Source organism: Mastomys coucha, unplaced genomic scaffold (assembly GCF_008632895.1).
Source record: "Mastomys coucha isolate ucsf_1 unplaced genomic scaffold, UCSF_Mcou_1 pScaffold22, whole genome shotgun sequence".
NCBI lineage: Eukaryota > Metazoa > Chordata > Mammalia > Rodentia > Muridae > Mastomys > Mastomys coucha.
In genome coordinates this window covers 83,794,734-83,813,014 of record NW_022196905.1, presented here as the reverse complement: position 1 = coordinate 83,813,014, position 18,281 = coordinate 83,794,734, and the positions used below count along the sequence as shown (strand labels likewise).

At 44.8% G+C, this 18,281-nt stretch overlaps 1 protein-coding gene across 1 annotated transcript in view; it reads right to left on the bottom strand.

Annotated features, from left to right (window-relative positions):
- Nucleotides 1-4,463: 4,463 nt before the first annotated feature.
- Nucleotides 4,464-18,281, bottom strand: part of Parm1 (prostate androgen-regulated mucin-like protein 1) — a 104,995-nt gene continuing 91,177 nt past the window's right edge. Inside the window, exon 4 of the mRNA XM_031390970.1 lies at nt 4,464-8,298. Coding sequence (XP_031246830.1) covers nt 8,214-8,298 — 85 coding nt within the window. The 3' untranslated portion in view covers nt 4,464-8,213. The remainder of the gene's footprint in view (nt 8,299-18,281) is intronic.

The following is an 18,281-nucleotide window of genomic DNA, read 5'->3' as shown; positions in this document are numbered from 1 at the left end:
ATATGTACATGAGTAGATACACACCCTCAGCTCTTTAATAAGTACTTATGTACATACACACCACCCTTAGGTCTCTAATATGTACATACACACCCTCAGATCTCTAGTATGTACATGTGTACATACACACCTCAGGTTTTTTTATTCTTCTTCATCTTCCACACACTATAAAGTGAATTAATGGGCTATAATTTGTCACCAGAGGAAGAATGCATGCTAACTAGGTATGGGATGTGTCTGCCTGGAGACACAGTGACCTACAGTCCTGCCTTTTTGGACTTGGAATGGTTACCTTTCCTATGACATATAGAAGCCTGAAAGGACATCTCTTAGAATTCCTTTTTAAAATGTGGTTCTATTTTCTTCTTTTTCTTTTTTAATTCCTTATTTTATTTATTTACATTTCTTTTTTTTTTTGTTTGTTTGTTTTTTCGAGCTGGGTGGTGGTGGCACACACTTTTAATCTCAGCACTTGGGAGGCAGAGGCAGGTGGATTTCTGAGTTCGAGACCAGCCTGGTCTACAGAGTGAGTTCCAGGACAGCCAGGGCTAAACAGAGAAACCCTGTCTCTAAAAAACAAAACAAAAAAAATGTGGTTCTAGCTCACATTTGTCAATGCCAGGTGTTCAGGCAAGAAATGAAAGACATAAAAAGGTGACTCATTCTTCTGTACAACTCATTGCTCTCAGCTCCAGCTCCAGTGAGTTCCTGAGGGCCCTGCTTCCTTCTTGCAGGCTGAAACCTTAGAATCTGAACAATGACCCTCTGATGGCCTCCTTGACCAATCCCTTCTTCCTGATCCTTCAAAGTGTATGTGAGACCCTAAGGGCTGCATGAAATTCTCAACTCTGCATTGACATTTTAACCTAAACTCCTGGAATATGCAGAGCTGTGTTCTTGGCTTTGCTTTTCCTGACAATGCCTGTAACAGGGCTGATAGTCCTGGCCCTGGGGCTGGCAGTGAACTTCTGTTTCTCACACTTCCCAGTAATGCCTGCCTTTATGCTGGATGAGCTTTCAACACTCCACCCAGAAGTGTTTGTTGAAATGAATCCTGACCATGTGCCAGGGGGGAAACAGTAGGGAGACAAGATGGAGTTCTGGACCTTGTCCTCATGATTTTGTGGATCTGAAGCCTGGAGACTCCTGATATTGAGTTGGTGATTAAATGGGTTACCGCTATAGTTCAATCTTCATATAATACCTAATTAGTTAGCCGTCCATCACTTTAATGAAATATCTGAGAAAATTAATCTATAAAGAGTTCCCCACCCCTGCTCACAGTTTGGAGGTGCCAGCCAATGGCTCATTGTCCTCCTTCCTTTGGGCTTGTGATGAGCCCATCATAGGGAAAAAACTGCCTTCCTCATGGCCCAAAAGAGAGAGAGGAGGTGCTGATGTCCCATAGCCCCCTTCAAAAGCATGTCCTAATGACTCAATGACCTCTCACTAGGCTCTGCCTCCTGAAAGTTTTACTATTTCCTTATAGTGCAACTTTAGGGATCAAGCTTAAACAGGCAGGCCTTTGCAGAGCCTTTGAGATCCAAACTATTATACCCCAACAAATTTGTCCTTCAGAGCCCCTGCTGAGATTTATTCCTCTTCATGATATTGTATAGTGATAGTATATACAGCCTGCCTATGAGGTTTCTAGGTAGGGCTTAGGGGAGGTGGTAGGGATTAGAAAAAGTCACTAGTGTAGAGCTCTCATAACTGAATGTTGCTGTTTTTTAAAGAAGAGACTAGAACACGCGCGCGCGCGCACACACACACACACACACACTCCTTGTCTTTGGCCATAAAATGTCTTTATGACTCTTTGCTGTAGAGAACCTTGCTTCCATTCTGAGTACCCAGCTCTAGATGCAGGCTATCCCACACAGATAGACTGATGGCTGGCAAAGTACAGGTACCCAGATATCTGGCATGGGATGAGGATTCTGCTTGGGCGGGCTGCAGAGCATAGATTCTGAAGACCACAGGTCAACGCTTCATCTGCCCGAAAACCCTGCCACCTGTGTCCACAGGCTATGTTTTTCTAAAACAACAGGTTTGGCCCTTGGCTTCTTCCATACTATGGGGGATATTAATATCTGCCTCACAGGGATGTTAAGCCATCTCAAGTGCTCCCAAACGGTATGTGGCTCATGGTAAGTGCTAAGTAAGGAGACAGTATCACTACTGTTCTAAAGGAGGACAAGCTGACACAATGGCTACCCTTGGCTAGCAGCAGGGGTGACTCTGCAGGGGACTCAAATGTGATTCCCATGGATATCAGGGAAACAAAGAAGTTCATAATGGATTCTAGGAGCCCACAGCCCTGTGCTGGTGTCCTCTCAGGACAAGATGGTGAGCGGTTTCCCCCTAGAAAAGATCCGCTTGGCAGGCAGCAGGAGTTAGCACAAAGGTGACAGGGCCAGGCAGGGAACATGTGCTGGGGAGCTGACTGGGCTTGCTGTTGGCTAGATGCCAGACCCCTTGAGATTGCTCAAAATAGCTTAGTGGGGGGTGGGAGGGCGCTATGCAAGGGGTGGAAAGTCCCGTATTAGCAGGAGGTGGCAGGGTTAGTCTTAGTCTCTTGTGTGGGAAGAGCTCTGATGACAGAGAGTTGGTTTGAGTCCCAACCCTGACAGTAACTAAACTTAAACTTTCGGGAAGGCTAGTTCATGTTACTCGTTACTGAGCATACAGACAGATTTAGTGTATTGATAAAGAAGCTTCACATCTTAGAATTCGTATGAGGAAGGGAGTATGACCTTTAAAGCTAACGTAGACAAGCTCCATCAGCATCTGAGTTCCCCAATGTATTGTAACCACTCAATTTATTGGTCCACATAGAAACAGAATGTATTTGTTGATGAGAACTGATGTTGTTACCATGCGGTGCGCTGTTCTGGTGGAGTGAATACAGCTGGCTCTGCCCTGGCCAAAGATGAGATCCTTTAAGGGATCTCTTGCAGCTCTCCTTCCACAAGACCAGTGCCTTGGAACAGTGATTTTTGTTTCAGTGCTTGCTCACAAAGCTCAAACATTAACTATCCAGTTGTAGATGTTCTAGAAAAGATCATGATTTAATGTTGACAAACTGTCACATGAGGAAAGCTATTGATTTGGACATCAGAACTTAGAAAATGCACACGTGCGCGCGCACGCACACATATGAGTGCAAGTGGCCAAAGGAACTGGAAAGAAGGGTCAGGTGCCCTGGAGCTGGAGTTGTAGGCAATTGTATTGTACTTATGAAGGGTGCTGGGAACTGAATTCATGTCCTGTAGGAAGGTATCTTTTCAGCCTGAGAAACATCAAATAGGAATCTTCTGTGCCCAAGGTAGGTCTTCAAGAGGTCACGGACTTATGGGTCCTTTGCCTGTCAGAGTGGAACAGTGGATCAGAAGAAGAGCTTTGCTTTGCTTTATGTTTTCAGAGGTGTCAACGCATGGTCCTGTCTCCCATGGGACAGTGATGCGAGTGGGAAGATGCTCACCTCCTGCAGCTGGAAATTGAAAGGCAGAGGAGGGTCCCCTAAATCAATGACCCAATTTCCTTCTACTGGACCCTACTTCAAAAAGATCTCACAATAACCTCCAGTAGTGCCACAGACAGGAGACCAGGCCCTCAATATACAGCCTTCGAGGGGTGTATATTCAGATTACATCACCCAGAACAATCAATAGAAGAGGCTTGTTCCATGTTTGGGATCTATTCCTTAAGATGGCCTAGCAAGTCTTTGATGCCAAGTCTTGGTAGCCAGACAACTAAATGAACCAATGAATGTAGACTTAGTCTTTGTGGTGTTCGCCTATCAGACTAACACTTCTGAAATGGTGATAGCTTGGGCTGCATAGTAAGTTCAAAGCCTGCTAGGACTCTATTAGGCTCTGTCTCAAGGTGAAACAAAAAAGAGGAAATAAAACTCCCCCCACCTCCTAGTTTGCAGCTGGTTCCCTCCTCCCCATAGAGCAAAATGCATGGGATTTGCCGGTGGCTTTTTCTTCAAAATCAAAAGAATATTTGGTTAGCTTCTCAGGATTGAAATTATACTTTGGATGGCTGAAATTGCCTGCTAATTAACTGTCAGATAAGGATGAATATGCTGAATTTAATTTTTTGAAATGGAGTGGAGCAAACACCACATGTATTGCTAATGCCAAGGTGTTTTAATGTGACTTGATTATGCTTACCATCTCGCTCATTGAATCGAAATGTTTGCTTGTACGTCTACTGGATAAAGCGCACAGAATATTTGGGAAATGACTGCTCAGAAGGTTTGCTCAACACCGGCAGTTTCCCAGCCTGTTTCAAGATCATAGCGACCTTCCTGTGCTACAGAAATTATTATTTATTGATGGGGTTGGTGGGGGGAGCAACTCCTTTAAGAACAAGTCGGAGCTACTTAATATGACCGATAAAAACAAACCCAGCAGCCTGGGTAATAAAACATTTCAAAATGTGAGTCACCGCAGCTAGACACAAGCTTTTAACCACTTTAATTGGTAGAGTTATAACTGGTATGCAATGTCTTAACAACAAATGTAGATACGACATCATCAAATATCAAAGGAGTTGCACACCTTCCCATCTTCAAATGATCTCAGCTAACGTACTCCAAGAGATCAACATGGCAATGAGTCAGTAAGAACTAACGCTTTCGAGATCAAAGTTGAAATGTTACATCCACTTGCCCTCAAAAGAAGGTTAAAGGCAAAGAAGGTGAACCGACGTGCAAATTAGCTTCTGGACCAATCACAAAATTCATTTCCAAGATGCATAGGATCGAACCATGCACCCTTGCAAGCAAGATGAAGGGCAAACATATGACATCAGACCATAATGTACTCTTCTTTGACCTCGGGGTATGAAAGTCAGAGGTCTTCTTCCGGAAGTGCCGAGGCATCCAGGTGTGACATCCTAACCTGGATCCTGATGAGACCTGTGTCCTGGACCATCTTGTCAGTTGGCGGGGAGACATCTTCTGTGGTCCCAGGAACAGTTAAGCCTGCATCAGTCAGGTGCACGGGAGGGAAGTTCAGAGCTCTGATAGCCATTTGAGGTGGCCATGACATTAACTGTAGTTTTATAGAGTAAGTCAAAACAACACAGCAGTATAACAGTAAGAAACTGAGATCACTTATATATCTACATAATACTTGAAATGTCCATAAATAGTTTTTCTCCAGAAACTGAAAACACTGTAGACACAATTTCATTAATCCTCACAACACGTCTGTGAGGTAGGAAAGGGTAAGGCCACTATGCAAATATGACCCCCATTTTATAACTGAAGACACGGCTGTGCGGGGAGGATAGGGGCCCATCGGGGCCATGGGGAAAGAAAGCATAGTTGCCTACCATTCTTTGATCGTTTGCAGTCCACGGAGAACAGGCTCCAGTTCTCTTTTTGCTCTGACTTTCTCTCCAAAGCATTCTGGCCAGTCCAATCCATCATGGGGCACGACTGTTTGGATCTACCTAGGGGGACTACTAATTTCCTTTGTGTAGACTTGAACTAACTCTCCCTGAGGTAAAGGACATCAATATTGGCATATATTTCAGAGGGGTGTGTGTGTGTGGTGTGTGTGTGTAGCAAAGTTTGTAGATTAAATGTGCTGAAACCTTTTGGCCAATTCAAAAGCAGAAAAATGTATTTGGCAAAGTACCATCTCACACTCACACACTTTGTAGTAACAAGCACACTAGGGCCATTCTTGAGCTTTGAGGGGACACTGCCAGTCACCTTGTTGGATGACTGCTCAGTGTTTTGCTGAAAGCACTTAGAAGCTAATCAGGGCACTGGCAATCACATGCTCACATACAATGGCATCCTCTGACGGGAAAAAATTCTTGCTGTGCCTTTGGTTTCTAACAGGCAAGGGGTCTTGGGAGGAAGCTGGGTCCTCTGGCTTAGGATTTATTTTACCCCGGAAGCCATAGCAGATGTCTACTTCCCCTACGGTGTTTTATAGAGAGCTTTGTGGCATGTGTCAAAAATGTTTTTGTCTGACAGAGGACAATGACATGCAGAATCTTGGTGCGTTCTGGTTTGTCTCTTGCCTAACCAGAGACCTGTGAAGAGGTCAGGGTAGGAAGGAAAGGAGAGTTGTTCAGGCACCAAGTGTGGCCAGAGGACACACCCTTGCAGGGTGTGTGTGTGTATGTGTGTGTCTGTCAGTTGTTTCATATTCAGGGATATCTTAATTTCTGCAAGCCCACTCCTCATTACTCACTCTGCTTAAGGCTCCCTTTGAGGACTGATCTTTCCTTTTGGCACTTCTGAGATTTAGGAAGGAATTTCTTCAAAACCTGGGGTTGTACGTCATGGGAAGGAACCCCTGTTTGTGGAGTCTACACCAGAGGGGTTCAGGACAGCAGTATGAGAGTGTTTTTCCTTAACAGAGTTGGGGGTGGGCAAGATCTGTCTTGAGGAATTAAAATGGATAGTTTGTTGTTCCCTGTGATGTCATAGGAAAATGTAACATAGTTTGGGATATATATTTTCCCCTCCATGAAATCAGGACTTACAATGCTAGGTGCCATTATCAGCTGTTACAAAAGAATAGCGGTGTAGTCCCTTAATAGACTCTCTAGAAACACAGACATATGAGGCAACAACAGTGCCTGCCAGAAGCCAAACTATCAGGCAGCAAACTAGACACTATGGGGAAAGAAACTGATGTTTCACTGTGTTAAAAATGAAAGGTTCTTCCTGGTGCCAGAGTGGTTTTTTTTTATTATTATTATTTTTTACTTTTTTTCAGGTCACAAAGGCATTGCAGTGAATGGTCTCGAGCTCAGCCTTTGGTATTTCCGGCTAGGCAGTTCTCTGGGGTGGAAGGTTGTCCTGGGCCAGGTAGGGTGTTTAGTAGGATCCAGTCTCTACCCCTTACCTGCACTCCCAACTAACAAAGTGACAATAAAAAGAAACTACTAGACCCCTCCAGTTGGGGTAGGGGGTGGGTGGGGTGAGAAGTACTCAGTCACCTCCTGGTGGGTCTTAAGTGGAAGAAGCAGATGCTGGCAAAGAAAGATCACTTCTCAAAATTTGTTGTATAGGAGTTGCGACTGCACACCTGGAGGTATTCACTTATTGAAAGGAAGAATGGGGAAGGTAAGGGTTAGGGACAACAAACAAATAGTTCTTGATGTCTCCGTCCTGTGGAAGTGAGTGCTTTGAGTGAGCAGCTGCAGATGGAGCAGTGCCTCTCTTAACTTTTTGTTTTTGGAATAGCACACAGCCATTACCCAATACGGAGAGCAAGGCAGGGAAGCAGTTGCTGCTTTGTGGGTGTGAAGCGAGAGTTCTCTGGGTTCCTCCAAGCTTAGGTGTCTCCCACTACCACGGAGAGCTGACTCCTGCTTGCTTTAAGAGGGTTAGTGGTGCCTGTAAGTTTTCCTTTCTCCCTTCTTTCCCCATCCCTTAGGCTCCACCTGTCTCTCCCTGTCTGTTCTTTGAGCTCACTTCCCAGCTTCACTTTTGGAACTATAACTTTCTTGAAAGCTATGGGTTGGGCTCCCTGTTGCCTTCGGGTGGCCTAGATGGGGAGAGCAGGTTGAGAGCCTGCAGACTGACCGCCTGCCGGCTACTTTACCCTTGCCTGCCCTTCTCCTCCTGGACACGGCCTCTTTTATCTTTCATCAATTAGGCAGCTCAGAATGGTCTATCTGCTTACAGGACTAAGTAGGCATCCCGTCAGATACAACCAGACAAGCAAGGATTAAAAAGGAAGCAAGAAGCCCCTGCTCCTGCCACACAGGGTGGCAGCCTCCTGGAATGTAGGCCTTTCTCCTCACTGATATTTAATGTCATTTCCTGTAGAGAACTTTAAGAAATAACCCAAACCAAAAGATCCCCTAAATCAAATCCACCACCAAGCACCTCCCAGCCCCTTTCCTCAGTCCTTTTTAAAGCGGTTTCCCTGACGGGGGCTCTGCAGCCCCCACCTCGTGGATTCTGGCTTGGTCAGTGCAAAGATGGCCCGTGTCAGCTGTAAACCGGCCTTGACTGGCCTTTTCGCTATGGTCCTTTTGTATCAGAAAGGGGACATTCTGTAGTAGCAGCCAGAAGAGGGGAGGAAAAAAAAATGAAAACAACCATACCAACAAAAGAGGGCTTGCGATTGTCGTTCAGTGTACATCAGGTACTTGTTATTAATTCTACTGGATAAGCACTTATAAATAAAGGACCGTTATTTCTTGTCCTTAGCCACCTTCCTTTGTTAAGAGTCATCGTAGAGAGGGTTGTTGTAGTTTCCCCAGGACCCGTAGTCATGGTCGTCCAGCAGCCTTCCGTAGGAAGAATGCCTGTGCGGGGAAGAAGAGGGTGGGGTTATGTGAGGATGTGCCATCTGAGGACGCGTTAACACCCTGCAGCCCGAACCCAGGAGGCTCACAGGTCCCTGGGAGGGAATGATAGCACCATCATTCCAGGAAACCCTGGACCGTGAGCATCACCCCAGCGAGGGAACCCTGGACTGTGAGCATCGTCCCAGCAAGGGAACCCTGGATCGTGAGCATCACCCCAGCAAGGGAATCCTGGTCCGTGAGCACCGCCCCCAACAAGGGAACCCGGGACCATGAGCATCGTCCCAGCGAGGTAAGCGGTAACCCTGGACTGTGAGCATCACCCCAGCAAGGGAACCCTGGACCGTGAGCATCACCCCTGCAAGGGAACCCTGGACCATGAGCATCGTCCCAGCGAGGGAACCGGTAACCCTGGACCATGAGCACACCCCAGCGAGGGAACCCTGGACTGTGAGCATCGTCCCAGCGAGGGAACCCTGGACCATGTCGGTCCCTAGTTACTAGCTTCCGCCTAGGAGTCCGCCTATCCAATTCTCTTGAGATCCGTTTGAGTCTCTTTCCCTTTCCCCTCCAGTGCAGGAGGAGGGAGAAGGGTCCATGTCCACAGCTTCCCAGGAAGAAAGGGAATGGGAGCTCGGGTCCCACTGTCTTGATGTAGATCCCAAGGCTAATTTTCTGTGAGGTAATATCCACACAGCTACAACTACTATTGCAGTTAACACAGCCCTCGGGGCTTTGTTGTCATTTGTAAAGTGTGCCTATATTGTTTTTTTAGTAGATCCTCAGAATCAAGGCTGAGAGAAAGAAGTGCTTCTCTTTGGGAAGTTTGATTGATATGATGCAAACTATCCAGCTGAGCTGTGTGTCAGATCTCCACCTGGATCTAAAAATGGAGCTCTCAGACCTTGGATCCCCCTGAGTCTGGTTAGCCCCTAGTTGAACAGCAACGTGGCCTAACCAGACTATGTTGGGTGTCCCAAGGGACTGTAGGACACTTATGATTTCTGTAAGTAACTGAAGTCAGATTGCCATCATTTCTTTCCTTAAGATCTCTGAATGGCTGTTCATGTAAGCCAAAGTCCTTACAATGGTTCATGAAGTCATAAAGGCTCAGGATCATCTACTTTTCTGAGAAAAATTAATTGCTACCAAAGACCCTTGCTCCCTCAGCTCTAAGTGTACTGCTCTTTCTGTCTCCCATGTGCAGGGCCCTCACCCCAGGGCCTTTGTACTTACTGATTCCTAGCTCATGAATCTTCCAAAAACACTACATGATTTATATAATTGTTTTGTAATTACTTCTCCTCTTCAACTAGACTATATGTCTCATGAGGGCAGAGATAATTTGCCTGTTATGTTTATTCATGGCTCTATTTCTAGCTTCTAGAAGATGCATGCAGTAAGTCATCCAGAATTGTCTGTGGAAGACACAGTAATTGAAAAAGACATATCTTGAGTTCTCATAGAAGTCAATCTGTTGACAAATATGAGAGCTTTCCTGGGATGGCATGGTCATTTAAGGACTAAAGAGAACGACAGGATTGGAAGAATACCATAAACAAGCACGCAGTGACCTGAGGTAATTACCTCTGTGAGGTAATATCCACACAGCCACAGCTAGTATTGCAGTTAACACAGCCCTCGGGGCTTTGCTGTCATTTGTAAAGTGTGCCTATATTAGGTTTTTAGTAGATCCTCAGAATCAAGGCTGAGAGAAAGAAGTGCTTCTCTTTGGGAAGTTTGATTGATATGATGCAAACTATCCAGCTGAGCTGTGTGTCAGATCTCCACCTGGATCTAAAAATGGAGCTCTCAGACCTTGGATCCCCCTGAGTCTGGTTAGCCCCTAGTTCAATAAATAGCTCAATAGTTCAATAGTTCAAGTCAATCTGTTGACAAAGATGAGAGCTTTCCTGGGATGGCATGGTCATTTAAGGACTAAAGAGAACGACAGGATTGGAAGAATACCATAAACAAGCACACAGTAACCTGAGGTCCAGGATAGTATATGGATTCTTATCTGAGTCACAGCCTCCTACAGTGCCAGCACCCATCAGAGCCTGTTTAGACTGCACTCTCGCTGGCTAAGGTGCCAATAAGACTCTGGCCACCTGAGGTATAAGAGCCGAATCTAGATCTGAGGGTTGAGACTGAACTAGAAATCATGGATGCTAAATTAAGTCATGGACATGCCCACTCCCCATAGTCTTCTCATAGCCAGATGTGGATATTAAGCAAAACAGAAACACAACCCAAGGGCCACAGAAAATATCCACTCCACTTTGGTCGGTTGCTCAAACAACTGCTCTTGCCTTCCGGCAGCTTACTGACATCAACTAGTGATTGATAAAGAGATAGATGACATTTAGCAAGAACCAGGCCCTTGCTGTACCCATTTCAGAGTTCTGACATAGATTCTGCAATCTAGCTCTGTGTCTCCCATCTATATCCCTGACAATTTGAAAATGTTCCACAAAATAATAGGTTTACACTAGCAGCTCACAATATGTATGTATGTGTGTGTATGTGTGTGTGTGCATATGTGTGTATGCATGTATGTTGTATGTGTGCGTCAGTGTATGTATATGTGTGTATATGTATGTGTAAGTGTGTGAATGTGTGTATATGTGTATGTGTGTATATGTGTATGTCTGTGTGCATGTATGTAACTGTGTGTGTATGTGTGTGTGTGTGCATATGTGAAGAGAGAAAGCATAAACAGCAACCCAGACACATTATTGCCTTTTTAATAAACAGGAAGAACAGAGGCCATTTTGGTAGGTGATGATCATGAGCCATACACAGCCAACTCCCCATTTACTTAAAAGCCTCCAGTTCTAACCAAATCTGAATAGGATAGCTGAGAAGTGGGAGCTGCTGTGTGAGAAAATCCCAGGCATTTCCACACTGGGGTCCATCCTCTATTTCAGCTTGTCTTTAAGCTTCAGCTTGTCTGTAAGTTTGGCATGTTCACAATAACCCCATGCCTTCATTGATGGGGGTTGGGAGGCTCTGCTTCACCTTTGAAGTTAATTTAACTTCTTGTGGCTTTTTAATCTCTTTCTTATAATTTTATTCGTATAAGCTGCCAGTTTGGTCAATAGATGTATGTCTTGAGTAGGTTTCTTGACCCCTTTGTTCCTTCATTTACAAAATGGCGAGTTAAAAAATGCATTAAAGTTGTTAGAAGGGCTCAATGAGGTAATGCATTTTAAAGGCTTGGCACACAGTAAATATTGGCCAACACTGCTTTGTAACTTTTATTATAATGAAACTTATACAAGCCCATGCTAAGTCTGCAAATGGTAAAAACTGAACTACCGAAACTATGCTGCAGGCATAGTCTAGTTTCTGATATTACTGTTATTTGAATCTCATAAACTGTCATTACAGGCAAAGTGAGGTCAAAGGGTTAAAACTCCTCTGGCCACCAAGCTTTACAGCCCGTGGTTATTTTAGGCACTCGGGACAGGGCTACACCTGAGTTTGCTGTGTTGGCAGTAGCATCGCATCTGCTGCACAAACACGAAGAAAAGCACTGGCCTTGGCTTTCACTTTTCTTTGTCTCTACATTTGAACAGTGAGTGCTGCTGAATGAGGAAAGAGATGCAAGGGAGGTGCATCAACCAAAATGGGGGGAAATAAAGGGAGAAAAATAGGAAATGCACTGAATCTGCAGTGTTGGCTCTTAATAAACCCAGGGGCTGGAACACAGAGTAGATATGCTGGGGTTTGAGCTGGACTTGGGTAAATCTGATGTTGTTGTGGATGGAGGAGAAGCAACACAGTTGTGGATATGCGACAAGCGGAGACCAGTTAGTGAGCACTTGAACCTTTCTGTCTGAGCCAGCGCTTCTTAAACTATGGCGTGTAGTGATTGGGTGGGGGTGGGGTTCTAGATGGGCCTGTGTACGCAGAGTCTAAGAAGTAAAAAACCAGAAACTTCCTCCTATGCCTAACATTAGGAAAGTAAGCATAAAGGTTGATCAGTGTTATTTAATGGGAGACTCAGGAATAAAACTTTGTCTTGCCGCTGTCAGACAGGACTGTTCTATCTAATTTCAACCTGAAGACACCTTCTTGCTCATGTGATTTCTCAATATAGATGGGTACCTGCCTGACACTACTATGCTTTCCATTTGCTGCAGATTGTCTCTCCTTAAATGAACTTCTTGGGGACAGACTATAATCTTACTTTCTGTCTAAATATCTGCATGCCTAATGTGTTGACTTTGATGCCATGGTTAATAGTGTAAATACTTGAAGATGACGGTTTATGTCTAGTAGCATATCAATTGCAGATGTTAAGGTTGGTCGATATTAGAGAGGGTTCTTATGGCTTGAGGCAACATTGGCAAAGTGAAAAAAAAATCTCAGTAAAGAAAGCCAGAGGTCAAAGGATCCTCTTGACTTAAAGAGAGGAAGGAGAAGAATGATAGCCGGACCCTGTGCCACGCTGTGGTTTTCTGGCACTTAGCTCAGTGCCCACAGTGCCTTGCTCAATGGCACCATACTTCTCAGCCTTACGCCTCCTGTACTGTACGGTGTCCTTAGCTAAACAAAGAGCCTGAGAGGGAAATAAGGAGCAATCACTTATTTTACCTTCTCATCTTTTTTACCAGTACCTAATTGTCCTTGAAGCTGAGTATAGCATCACACTTTCTTTGTGTTTAAACAGATTTTAGAGAACACCTGATGTTCGTACAAGGGCACATCTCAGCTCTTGGCAAAACCTCCACGTATGTCAGCGAATTCACCCCTAATCCTCTCCTTTGCCAGGGGAGACCTCACTTTTCTATCATTAGTGCTTAACACAAACTGAGCAGGAAGGAAACACAGATATTAAGACCAGATTTAGTTCAGGGAAGAATGCTGCAGTCATTAACCAGTAGTAATTAACCATTAGACTCTTATCTTCCATTAGCAAAGATGGCCATGAGGCTGTCCCTCTGTCTTCTCTCTGTTTCTACCAGTGGCTCCCTGTTGCTAATTGTTCCATCTTTGCCTATCTCCCTTCACTGAAAATAGTCTAAGGGATGCTGTTGTAGAAACCGGGGTGGGGGAGGAGGGTGGAGAAGGGGGGGGCGCGGACACCTTGACCAAATGAATGCTCTCAGATGCCTGTTCTTAGGGACCTTACATTCTGGGATGCAGGCACAATAGGTAGGTGGTAGTAAGTGCCGTGGGGGAAATTAAAGAAAGGCATGAAGAATTCCCCTGGGGTGGGAGGTGAGGATTTCAGTTCAGAATAGTGCCCAGAGAAGGTCTCATGAAAGCACACTTAGCAGATTCCTGAGGAGATGAGGAATGAGTCCCATGGATGTCTGGAATACATTCTAAAGACAGAGGTGGCCATGAGGGCAAAGGTCTCAGAGAAAGGACATCTGTGTGGCATCTACCAGGTCCCTAATAAAAATAAAATCAACTTTTCATGTTGGATGTTTCAATCCACAGAAAGGTTGCAGGCAATGGAGACGGTGGCTTCCATCAGTCCACCACACAGCGATGTCTAATGTCAGTACTCTGCATAGCTAGCTGGCCAAGTTAGGGCATTAACACTCTGCATCATGGTCTTAAAACTATGGAAACTGAGGCCACGGGGACCAGGATTACTCAGCAGCAGTCACTATAGCAAGTTGGTGGCTGATCATCATAACTCAGGTTTTAATAGTCCTGCCTATTTCTATCAAAGTCCCAACGATGGGCACATTTCCAAGCAAACATTGTTTTCACAACCCTTCACAGTCCTTTTTTTTTCCAAGCTAGTATTTTCCAATATATCTTCCAACAATCAATCACCTTCACACTTTCACATTTGCTCTTTCTAGTTTTTAAAGTTAGTCATCATGGGGAGGAGGGAGGCAATAGGGGTTTGTTCTTGTTGGTTTTGTTTGTTTGTTTGTGTTTTTTGGAGGGGAAACTGGGAAAGGAGAAATCATATGACATGTAAATAAAGAAAATATCTAATAAAAAAAATAAAGTTAGTTATCTGTGAGAGGCTGTCTGTCTGACCCATTGCCACAGAAGAGGGCTGGAGGCCTCGCCCTCTGTCAACAGATCCAATGTCAAGAGTGATTGGAGAGTCTGTGTGGCTCAACTGACACGAGTGGATCCCACTTCCTCACTCTTAGTTCTTCCTCATTTGAAATAGATATTGCCATCACACCCCCCCAACTTTCTCAGTCAGATCATTCTTTCATCCAAGAAATGTCCCAATGGAACAATGGTGTGTCAGCTATAGCTGGACCAGAGGCTTTACATGGCTCCGGTGGAAGAGGCTGGGACACATGGCTACTTTTTGGAAAGTACATAGAACAGAGCAGGGAGGTGCATCCAGAAACTCGGTATGGGGAGGGAGTGTTGGAAGCTCCAGGAGGAGGCCACTTTGGAGTCATCACTTCGGAATTTACAAAGGGATGAATCCAATGCCCCCTACTTTGTCCAAAGTCACAGAAGCATGAAGAGACAGGGCTGTATGTCTGGGGGACCTCCGTAGCAAAGTATCTCTTACAGAGCAGAATGAATTCCTCAGCTTGAGTACTCTTGATGGACTAGCTAGGAATGTAGATGTAAGCCCATCCAGACCTTCTGAATCAGAATCAGGGTCAGAACCTCTGAGAATCTTTTGCAATATGCTCCCCAATTGGCAATTTTATACAGTAGAGCCCAGAGAGCCACAGAGGTGGGAATCAAGTAAACTAGCTATCCAAAAATTCCAAAAGCTAATCTGAAAATATTCAGCATATGGACAACAAATTCTAAACGATCCTGACTGTCACAGCTGGCTGGGGCTAATCGTTAAACCCAACACCAAGCAGAAGCAATCTGCAGCCACTGTGAGACACAAAGCAAGGCAGAGAACTCCTAACAGAGGCACCTGAAGAGCAGGGCCCTGTTGTGTCAAAAAATCAAGTTCACATTTATTTGTGTAGGGCTACCAAATCCCAGCTTCATCCACTTCTGCAGATACAAGCTCTTGTGTGGAGGAAATTATCTCCCTACCTGAGCAGAGTTGAGCAGTTTAAACAAAACAGAACTGACTTATGTACCACACTTCAATCATCACTAATTAAAGCCATCCTTTTGCAAGAGGTAGGGAGGGCTTGCTTCCTGTTAAATTTGCAAATGAGCCTTGGAGCAGAGATTGCCTGAGACTGTCTCTGTTTATGAATGTCTAACACAAATGTGACCTCATTTATAAACAGCATCACATGAAAGCAGCCGTGCAACACAGTGACACTACCAGTTCCTGCTCCATCCTCTCCCTCTTGTCCTCTCTTCTCTTTCTCCTAGGAGGCTTTGTGTGTGTTTGTGTGTGTCCACCAAGTGGAGATGCCAAGGACATAGTTGCTCTTCCAGCCTCATAATGGAGACTACCATCTATCACATTACATGACATGCACAGTTCTGAAACCGATGGATGCTACAGCAAGCAACTTCATTTAGCGGCTCCCCTCAGCCTTCCCATTTAACATGTGCAGCTATTCCAACTTAATCCTTACCACACTCTGGAGTTAAGTGTTTTATTATAGTCCCATTTTACGGAAGGAGACAGTGTAGACTGAGACACTTGCCTATAGGCCCTGTGCTTACCAGCATGCTGTGGTCTCCTTGGACATTCCAGATTCATCATCTCAACCTTAAATGAATCTTGACAGCTACAGCAAAAAGACTAGTGTGGTCTTGAACTTGAAGACAGAGCTCCTGTTTTTCCTTTTCACGCAAAACTGCTGCTGGTCAAGGTGGACCCCCAACAGGAGAGCTCAAAGATGCTCAGGGCAGTTCAGCTGTATAACCTGCATCCCATGACAGCTCAGCTTATTAAAAGGTACAGTTTTCCAGGCAGCAGACTCTGTGACAAAGCTAGAGGTCATGGCCACTGGAGAGGAGAGTGTGCAAACAACTGGCTGATGAGTTCACCAGTGGCTCACTGGGGAGAAACGGAAAGGCGCTGAGCCCTGCCACCAGAGCTTGCAAGGGGCTCCGGGTTTGGGAGGTGAGGGTGCATTTTGCAGTGGTTTTGGACTTACAGGAACACTGGCTCTGCTAGGGATCTAGCTTGTAGATCTAGGCCATAAGCTAACAGCTCCCTTATGACCTGGGATTTCAGCTAGTGGCCAAGTGATAAGAGTCCATCCAATAAGAGAACAGTTGCATGGTATTGTTCTTACAAGTATCAGGTGAGAGAAGCAGAACAAATTTTTAGCCAAGGTATTGTTTGCTACACATGCCTAGTGTTACACACACAAGTGTGAGTTCACTTGTGCATACATACACACACATACACACATACACAAGTACGTACACATCCATGTACACTCACAAAGAGGGAGGAGAGGTAGGTGTCAATAGAACTGACTATGTATTTGATGAAGGATTAATTTAGAGGCATTTCCCAAGAATCTGTCAAAGTAACATTTGAAGGAGGGTTTAGCGTGGCCTAAAACTTATGAAAACAATCTTCTTATATTGCCATTTCTCCCCCAAATGTAATGGAGAAGTAGGAAGGGGCTTTCCTTAGGGAGTTTCTAATGCCTGTGTGTGACTATCTTATCCTTAAGTTTACAGTGCCAAATCTGGGTAGATTAGGAGAAAGTAGCATCCTTCAGTTTACACCACTGTGGACCATCTTCATTTGAAAACGTGGGAGAGAGAAGCAGAAACTCATTTCATTGTAGCCCTGAATTTATCTGTCATTAGAGCTGGGGAACAGAGAGTTTTAATTTAACACTTTGTACAGTTTTCCTAAGCACACAGAGCAAACTGTGATGGCATGCTAATTTTCTAAGGGTGGTACATTCTGTGATGGTAGGACACTATTATGTCACTCAAGTGGTTCAATAGTTTAGAGAGATGCCTGCCACACAGGGCTGGTGCTCAGTAAATGTTGTTGTTTTTGTTGGTGGTGGTGGTAGTGGTGCTGATGGTGGAGGTGGTGGTGGTTGTGGTGGTGGTGGTGGTGGTGTGTGTGTGTGTGTTTGTGTCTTCTCTGTATGTGTCTGGTGTATGTGTGTGTATGTGTGCATGGTATATATGTATATAGTGTTTGTGTATGATGTGTATGTCTGTGTCTGGTCTGTGTGTTTGTCTGATGTATGTGTATCTGTCTGATATGTGTGTTTCCATGTGTATGGTGTGTGTATAGTGTGTGGGTATGATGTGTGTATTTGTCGTATGTGTATATATGTGTATGATTTTGTGTATGGTGTGTATATGTGTGTGCATGCACACATTGCTATGCAACAGTGTAATCTTATCTTTGTTACTTACTATATAAAGTACTATCTCTGTGTCTATTGCACTTAGACATGAGATCTAGTTCAAGAAGCTCAAACATTTGTGAGAAAGAGACGTAATAAACAAGTAAATAACTACATGAAACATATAATAAATATGGACAGCATTGGGGGTGGAGTAATGGAAGAACAGAAAGGATAACTGACAGGACCCCAAACTACAGAAAGGAAATCTCTTTAAGAAAGAGATGCGTGTCCACAGCCAGGGCATAGGAAGAACTTCAGACAAAGCAGTGGGAGTTGGGAGAGGGCATGGAAGACCAAGGGTCTGTGAAGGCAGGATTGGCTTGCTCTGAGAACTGGAGGGGAGCCTAAGTCTGGACCTCAGTAATGGAGAGCGACTGAGATGCACTGTGCGGAGGGTAGGGGCCAGGTCTGAAGGACTTCCAGGCCAACCAGAGGAGCTAAAATTTAATTCAAATACAGAAGGGATCTCCAAGGGGATTTTGACGGATGGGGTGATGGAGCTGAAGGAGTTTCCAAAGAGGTGCTATCAGCTGCTACAAGACTAGAGGTCAAGGAGGCTGCACACATCACCAGAACATGTCTTGCATTACTGCACTCTGCTGGCTGGTGAGTGAGACTGCCGCATGCCATCTGCCATTTACACCTGGAAGCATGCTTGGCATGAGTAAAGTGGCATTGAAAACTTCTGGATTTTAGAGTGACGGGCAACAAGGACAGAGT